This window comes from Lucilia sericata, unplaced genomic scaffold, assembly GCF_015586225.1.
Source record: "Lucilia sericata isolate MDLA Ls3-8-SP2 unplaced genomic scaffold, ASM1558622v1 Contig000299F_arrow, whole genome shotgun sequence".
Classification (NCBI taxonomy): domain Eukaryota; kingdom Metazoa; phylum Arthropoda; class Insecta; order Diptera; family Calliphoridae; genus Lucilia; species Lucilia sericata.
In genome coordinates, this window is record NW_023994324.1 from 120,933 (window position 1) to 129,476 (window position 8,544).

At 34.0% G+C, this 8,544-nt stretch overlaps 1 protein-coding gene across 1 annotated transcript in view; it reads left to right on the top strand.

Moving 5' to 3' along the window:
• LOC119603387 overlaps positions 1–8,301 on the top strand; it is a 32,494-nt gene extending 24,193 nt beyond the window's left edge. The window contains exons 2-6 of the mRNA XM_037955406.1: positions 3,504–3,759; positions 3,841–4,043; positions 4,113–4,368; positions 6,518–7,206; positions 7,331–8,301. Coding sequence (XP_037811334.1) covers positions 3,504–3,759; positions 3,841–4,043; positions 4,113–4,368; positions 6,518–7,206; positions 7,331–7,602 — 1,676 coding nt within the window. The 3' untranslated portion in view covers positions 7,603–8,301. The remainder of the gene's footprint in view (positions 1–3,503; positions 3,760–3,840; positions 4,044–4,112; positions 4,369–6,517; positions 7,207–7,330) is intronic.
• The last annotated feature ends 243 nt before the right edge of the window (positions 8,302–8,544 follow it).

Sequence of the window (8,544 nt, forward strand, 5' to 3'; positions counted from 1 at the left end):
ACTATAGTCTCGGCTGTAAAGTGGACTGAACTATAGTCTAGTCTATAGTCCAGTCTATAGTCTAGTCTATAGTCTAGTATATAGTCTAGTCTACAGTCTAGTCTACAGTCTAGTCTACAGTCTAGTCTATAGTCTAGCCTATAGTCTAACCTATAGTCTAGTCTATAGTCTAGTCTAGTCTATAGTCTAGTCTATAGTCTAGTCTAGTGTCTAGTCTATAGTCTAGTCTCTAGTCTAGTCTATAGTCTAGTCTATAGTCTAGTATATAGTCTAGTATATATAGTCTAGTCTATAGTCTAGTCTATAGTCTAGTCTATAGTCTAGTCTATAGACTAGTCTATAGTCTAGTCTATAGTCTAGTCTATAGTCTAGTCTATAGTCTAGTCTATAGTCTAGTCTATAGTCTAGTCTATAGTCTAGTCTATAGTCTAGTCTATAGTCTAGTCTATAGTCTAGTCTATAGTCTAGTCTATAGTCTAGTCTATAGTCTAGTCTATAGTCTAGTCTATAGTCTAGTCTATAGTCTAGTCTATAGTCTAGTCTATAGTCTAGTCTATAGTCTAGTCTATAGTCTAGTCTATAGTCTTCTATAGTCTAGTCTATAGTCTAGTCTATAGTCTAGTCTATAGTCTAGTCTATAGTCTAGTCTAGTCTATAGTCTAGTCTATAGTCTAGTCTATAGTCTAGTCTATAGTCTAGTCTATAGTCTAGTCTATAGTCTAGTCTATAGTCTAGTCTATAGTCTAGTCTATAGTCTAGTCTATAGTCTAGTCTATAGTCTAGTCTATAGTCTAGTCTATAGTCTAGTCTATAGTCTAGTCTATAGTCTAGTCTATAGTCTAGTCTATAGTCTAGTCTATAGTCTAGTCTATAGTCTAGTCTATAGTCTAGTCTATAGTCTAGTCTATAGTCTAGTCTATAGTCTAGTCTATAGTCTAGTCTATAGTCTAGTCTATAGTCTAGTCTAAGTCTAGTCTATAGTCTAGTCTATAGTCTAGTCTATAGTCTAGTCTATAGTCTAGTCTATAGTCTAGTCTATAGTCTAGTCTATAGTCTAGTCTATAGTCTAGTCTATAGTCTAGTCTATAGTCTAGTCTATAGTCTAGTCTATAGTCTAGTCTATAGTCTAGTCTATAGTCTAGTCTATAGTCTAGTCTATAGTCTAGTCTATAGTCTATCTATAGTCTAGTCTATAGTCTAGTCTGTCTATAGTCTAGTCTATAGTCTAGTCTATAGTCTAGTCTATAGTCTAGTCTATAGTCTAGTCTATAGTCTAGTCTATAGTCTAGTCTATAGTCTAGTCTATAGTCTAGTCTATAGTCTAGTCTATAGTCTAGTCTATAGTCTAGTCTATAGTCTAGTCTATAGTCTAGTCTATAGTCTAGTCTATAGTCTAGTCTATAGTCTAGTCTATAGTCTAGTCTATAGTCTAGTCTATAGTCTAGTCTATAGTCTAGTCTATAGTCTAGTCTATTGTCTAGTCTATAGTCTAGTCTATAGTCTAGTCTATAGTCTAGTCTATAGTCTAGTCTATAGTCTAGTCTATGGTCTAGTCTATAGTCTAGTCTATAGTCTAGTCTATAGTCTAGTCTATAGTCTAGTCTATAGTCTAGTCTATAGTCTAGTCTATAGTCTAGTCTATAGTCTAGTCTATAGTCTAGTCTATAGTCTAGTCTATAGTCTAGTCTATAGTCTAGTCTAGTCTATAGTCTAGTCTATAGTCTAGTCTATAGTCTAGTCTATAGTCTAGTCTATAGTCTAGTCTATAGCTAGTCTATAGTCTATAGTCTAGTCTATAGTCTAGTCTATAGTTAGTCTATAGTCTAGTCTATAGTCTAGTCTATAGTCTAGTCTATAGTCTAGTCTATAGTCTAGTCTATAGTCTAGTCTATAGTCTAGTCTATAGTCTAGTCTATAGTCTAGTCTATAGTCTAGTCTATAGTCTAGTCTATAGTCTAGTCTATAGTCTAGTCTATAGTCTAGTCTATAGTCTAGTCTATAGTCTAGTCTATAGTCTAGTCTATAGGTCTAGTCTATAGTCTAGTCTATAGTCTAGTCTATAGTCTAGTCTATAGTCTAGTCTATAGTCTAGTCTATAGTCTAGTCTATAGTCTAGTCTATAGTCTAGTCTATAGTCTAGTCTATAGTCTAGTCTATAGTCTAGTCTATAGTCTAGTCTATAGTCTAGTCTAGTCTATAGTCTAGTCTATAGTTAGTCTATAGTCTAGTCTATAGTCTAGTCTATAGTCTAGTCTATAGTCTAGTCTATAGTCTAGTCTATAGTCTAGTCTATAGTCTAGTCTATAGTCTAGTCTATAGTCTAGTCTATAGTCTAGTCTATAGTCTAGTTCTATAGTCTAGTCTATAGTCTAGTCTATAGTCTAGTCTATAGTCTAGTCTATATCTAGTCTATAGTCTAGTCTATAGTCTAGTCTATAGTCTAGTCTATAGTCTAGTCTATAGTCTAGTCTATAGTCTAGTCTATAGTCTAGTCTATAGTCTAGTCTATAGTCTAGTCTATAGTCTAGTCTATAGTCTAGTCTATAGTCTAGTCTATAGTCTAGTCTATAGTCTAGTCTATAGTCTAGTCTATAGTCTAGTCTATAGTCTAGTCTATAGTCTAGTCTATAGTAGTCTATAGTCTAGTCTATAGTCTAGTCTATAGTCTAGTCTATAGTCTAGTCTATAGTCTAGTCTATAGTCTAGTCTATAGTCTAGTCTATAGTCTAGTCTATAGTCTAGTCTTGTTTAGTCTATAGTCTAGTCTATAGTCTAGTCTATAGTCTAGTATATAGTCTAGTCTATAGTCTAGTCTATAGTCTAGTCTATAGTCTAGTCTATGGTTTAGTCCATAGTCTAGTCTATAGTCTATATAAAATCGGGACAATAGTCTTATCGATATAAAAAGCAGATATAGACCATAGTCGAGTTAATGGAAGATTATCACACCTATAAATTCCAATTAAAGAATTGCCAACAAATTTCAAGACAAGTTCTAACCCTCCATCCCATAGGAGAATGGTGTAAATTTATAATAATTTATCAATAAACAACATAAGATTACTTAAATGAAAAACCCGATTTGAGAAGACAGGACAATTATTGACTCTATTTGTTGAAATGACAAACAACAAGTTTTTTTCTAGTGGCAGACATGTGCGAATGAACTTCTTATAACGGAGTTTGATTTGCAAACATGAAACACGCAAAAAAAAACGCAATCGTACAAATTATAACAAATAAGATTAATAAAACTTTTTATGTGCAGATAAGTGCCGGTGAACTGGTTGAGGATTTAAAAGCAAAAACAAATTGTGATTTCTTTCATTTTAATTGAGCCGCAACAGGCCCAACAAAGTCCAGGCAACATACATCCATACATAGTTAATAAACATTTGTAGGCGATGTTAAGTGTCATTATTTTTTAAAGTGAAAATAAAATATTTGAGTTTAATCTATAAAAATTACATTAATTAAAATTGTATTTGTTTCTTTAATTACAGAAATACATAGTGTTTCGGGTGAACCCAACTATAAGTATGTGAACTTGACTTGGGAAGTGGAATTTGTTGGATCCGCTGATGCAGATGCTATAACAAATAGCAGCGCCGAAGTAGAACCACCCTCATCATTTCAGGTGTTCTTTTGTGAAATACAATCGTTTGGTCCACATCGCTGCAGATCTAAAGTTGTAAATGGTTCTACTTCTTTACAAATGTATGATAATACGGACAATGATTTGGAAGTAGTAGATAAAATGTAGGATTATAAAGCAACATTTTAAAAGAAAAAGTCCCATTTTAAAGTATTATTTTATTTCTTTTAACTTCCCACTTTTAGAAGACAAGTGCGCCAATATATGACCCAAGTTGATAACCTTAGAATGGCCACCAAATATAGTTTTCATATACGCTCCCTGCCCAAACATAAAAACATGAAGGTAACAGGACGTTCTGAAATCTTTAATAACGAAATTGAGGGTGAAGATTTCCTAAGTAATAATATGGTTCAGGGACAAACTATTGTTGTACCCACTAAAGGATGTAAGTTTGCTCTGTTTTAGGGAAATAAATGGGATAGTTTTAGGTTTAAAACTTGTGTCTTAAATTTAGTTTCAGCCCAAGCTACTAGATGTTTACCTACCGCTTCCGAAATTGAGGTCGAAACTGGTCCATATTTTGGTGGCAAAATCGTGGTAGATGGCGGCAATTGTGGTATTAAGGGTGATCCTAATGATGCCAAAGATAAATATGTTATGCGTATTGATCATAAAGCTTGTGGCAGTATGGTTAAACCGGAAACGAATACGGTGGAAACCTTTATAACGGTACAGGAGAATTTGGGCATATTTACTCATAGTACAAGAAGGTAACTATGAACATTTACTTTTCTCTTTATTTTTTTTTTTTTTGCAAAAAAGTTAATGACAAAATTGTCTGAACCAGAACTAAAGAAAAACTAAACTAGAAGTGATCAAAAACTATACTGAAGTAGAACTGAACTAAAACTGAACTAAAACTGAACTAGAACTGAACTAGAACTGAACTAGAACTGAACTAGAACTGAACTAGAACTGAACTAGAACTGAACTAGAACTGAACTAGAACTGAACTAGAACTGAACTAGAACTGAACTAGAACTGAACTAGAACTGAACTAGAACTGAACTAGAACTGAACTAGAACTGAACTAGAACTGAACTAGAACTGAACTAGAACTGAACTAGAACTGAACTAGAACTGAACTAGAACTGAACTAGAACTGAACTAGAACTGAACTAGAACTGAACTAGAACTGAACTAGAACTGAACTAGAACTGAACTAGAACTGAACTAGAACTGAACTAGAACTGAACTAGAACTGAACTAGAACTGAACTAGAACTGAACTAGAACTGAACTAGAACTGAACTAGAACTGAACTAGAACTGAACTAGAACTGAACTAGAACTGAACTAGAACTGAACTAGAACTGAACTAGAACTGAACTAGAACTGAACTAGAACTGAACTAGAACTGAACTAGAACGGAACTAGAACTGAACTAGAACTGAACTAGAACTGAACTAGAACTGAACTAGAACTGAACTAGAACTAGAACTGAACTAGAACTGAACTAGAACTGAACTAGAACTGAACTAGAACTGAACTGAACTAGAACTGAACTAGAACTGAACTAGAACTGAACTGAACTAGAACTGAACTGAACTAGAACTGAACTAGAACTGAACTAGAACTGAACTAGAACTGAACTAGAACTGAACTAGAACTGAACTAGAACTGAACTAGAACTGAACTAGAACTGAACTAGAACTGAACTAGAACTGAACTAGAACTGAACTAGACTGAACTAGAACTGAACTAGAACTGAACTAGAACTGAACTAGAACTGAACTAGAACTGAACTAGAACTGAACTAGAACTGAACTAGAACTGAACTAGAACTGAACTAGAACTGAACTAGAACTGAACTAGAACTGAACTAGAACTGAACTAGAACTGAACTAGAACTGAACTAGAACTGAACTAGAACTGAACTAGAACTGAACTAGAACTGAACTAGAACTGAACTAGAACTGAAACTAGAACTGAACTAGAAACTGAACTAGAACTGAACTAGAACTGAACTAGAACTGAACTAGAACTGAACTAGGAACTGAACTAGAACTGAACTAGAACTGAACTAGAACTAGAACTAGAACTGAACTAGAACTGAAACTAGAACTGAAATAGAACTGAACTAGAACTGAACTAGAACTAGAACTGAACTAGAACTGAACTAGAACTGAACTAGAACTGAACTAGAACTAGAACTAGAACTGAACTAGAACTGAACTAGAACTGAAATAGAACTGAACTAGAACTGAACTAGAACTGAACTAGAACTGAACTAGAAACTAGAACTGAACTAGAACTGAACTAGAACTGAACTAGAACTGAACTAGAACTGAACTAGAACTGAACTAGAACTGAACTAGAACTGAACTAGAACTGAACTAGAACTGAACTAGAACTGAACTAGAACTGAACTAGAACTGAACTAGAACTGAACTAGAACTGAACTAGAACTGAACTAGAACTGAACTAGAACTGAACTAGAACTGAACTAGAACTGAACTAGAACTGAACTAGAACTGAACTAGAACTGAACTAGAACTGAACTAGAACTGAACTAGAACTGAAAGAACTGAACTAGAACTGAACTAGAACTGAACTAGAACTGAACAAGAACTGAACTAGAACTGAACTAGAACTGAACTAGAAATGAACTAGAACTGAACTAGAACTGAACTAGAACTGAACTAAAACTGAACTAGAATTGAACTTGACCTGAACTAGAACTGAACTAGAAATGAACTAGAAATTAACTAGAAATGAACTAGAACTGAACTAAAACTGAACTAGAAATGAACTAGAACTGAACTAAAACTGAACTAAAACTGAACTAGAATTGAACTATATTATAATTAATTGCAAATAAGAAATTAATTAAATTTCTTCACACCATCTCCCTTTCATAGATTTGTAGTAGTTTGCAGTTATCAATCTGGTTTACAAACGGTACGAGCCAGTTTCTCAGTGCCCGGACGTGGTGGTGCCTCTGCGGTACAACAAGATCATTACGATGAAGAGGAACGAATGGGTAGAGGTTTAAAGCCCATGCGTTATGTAGACAAAAGTGAATTGGTGTTAAAAGAAACAACAGAAAACAATGAAGAAGGGGCATCAGAAGAAACTCAAGCCATGGTTGAAGAAATGGACAAACCAACAATAAATTATAATAACAGTCTTCATGATGATGCTTCTCTGGTCGCAACGGATGATGATACAACAAATGCAGTTGCAACATTGGAAAATATAATACCGGGCATAAATGAAGAACACATTAAACATCAACAACAACAAACGGAAGTCAATGAAAATGAAGAACAAAATGAACAGCAAGAGGAAGAAAGTGAGCTAAAACACAGTATAGAATACAGTGAAGGCAGTGGTGTGGCGGCCACAACTAATGTCAATGATGAAGCTAACAATGATAGTGAAGATGAGGAAGCAGATGTTGCTGCTGCTAATACGGTCGATATTGAGGCTAAACATGGTCAACAACAATTTTCAGCCAAATTTGCCAAACTAACATTAGATCGTAATGAAAATGAGCTAGAGGATGAAGATGATAGTGATGATTTTGGAGCCACACCCACAGGGCGAGGTAAAATATTAATTATTTTATATTAAAATTTTAAACAAAACTTAATTTTACACTTGATATTTTAAATATCTTACACAAAATTTCCCATTTCTCTTTCTTTTATTTTTTAAATTTTCCCATACAGGTTTTGGTTCTGGTTTCGAATTAATTTCTCTCAACATGGGCAGTGTCATGTTGACGGTTTTATTATCTGTGATATTAATTGGTATTTTCATTTATGTTTTATATCGCGAAACAAATTTACCACCTCCCATAACATCAGCATCATCTACTACTTCGCTTAGCGCCTCTAACAGACATCATCTTCATCATCACCATCACCATCAGCACCTGCACGAACTGGACGACACTTTACCCAGAACATTAAAAACCAAAAATCAGGATTTATTGGCTTAACATTAGAGAAGCCTTGTTTACAATTATCTTTTATATATATGATCGTATTTTTAAAGCAATTTTTATAATGTTTTAATAACTTTCCCGCTTTTTTTTTTTTGGTGAAACTAACTACGCTTTATTGTCTTGCTGAAATCTTGCTAAATATGAATTTAATTCGAATCGAATCGAATTGAATTTTAGTTAAATATTTCATTTCAAAACGACTAAGCGTAGGCATCGTGATGCAAATTTTCCTCCTCCTCTAATACGTATTCTTATTTTTATAAAATAAACACAGTTAATACTCGTAGCAAAGACATCGTGTTAAAGAAGATTGTTTAAAGAAAATACTAGTTGAGTTTATGGGAAAATCGTAACAGAAAAGGAAGAGGAATTCCAAAGTACCGTCAATCGCTCATCTGATTATATAAGGTCCTGCGAGCCATTTGACTTTTGCTAATTTGAAATTATAAAAATATTAACTGACAATTTGGAAGTTCCGTTAGATTCAATATATCTCTCAAGTTTCTACGAATAATTCGATTTTCTGCGAAAAAAATGGTCCTTCGAAATGACTACATTATCGAACAAAATATATCAATTCAAAGATTAATGAGTTCAAAAAGTATTTCTTCTGCATCAACTGATCTTTCTCAATCAGTTCAGTTTCCAGTTCAGTTCCAGTTCAGTTCTAGTTCAGTTCTAGTTCAGTTCTAGTTCAGTTCCAGTTCAGTTCTAGTTCAGTTCTAGTTCAGTTCCAGTTCAGTTCTAGTTCAGTTCTAGTTCAGTTCTAGTTCAGTTCTAGTTCAGTTCCAGTTCAGTTTCCAGTTCAGTTCTAGTTCATTCTAGTTCAGTTCTAGTTCAGTTCTAGTCAGTTCTAGTTCAGTTCTAGTTCAGTTCTAGTTCAGTTCTAGTTCAGTTCTAGTTCAGTTTCTAGTTCAGTTTCTAGTTCAGTTCTAG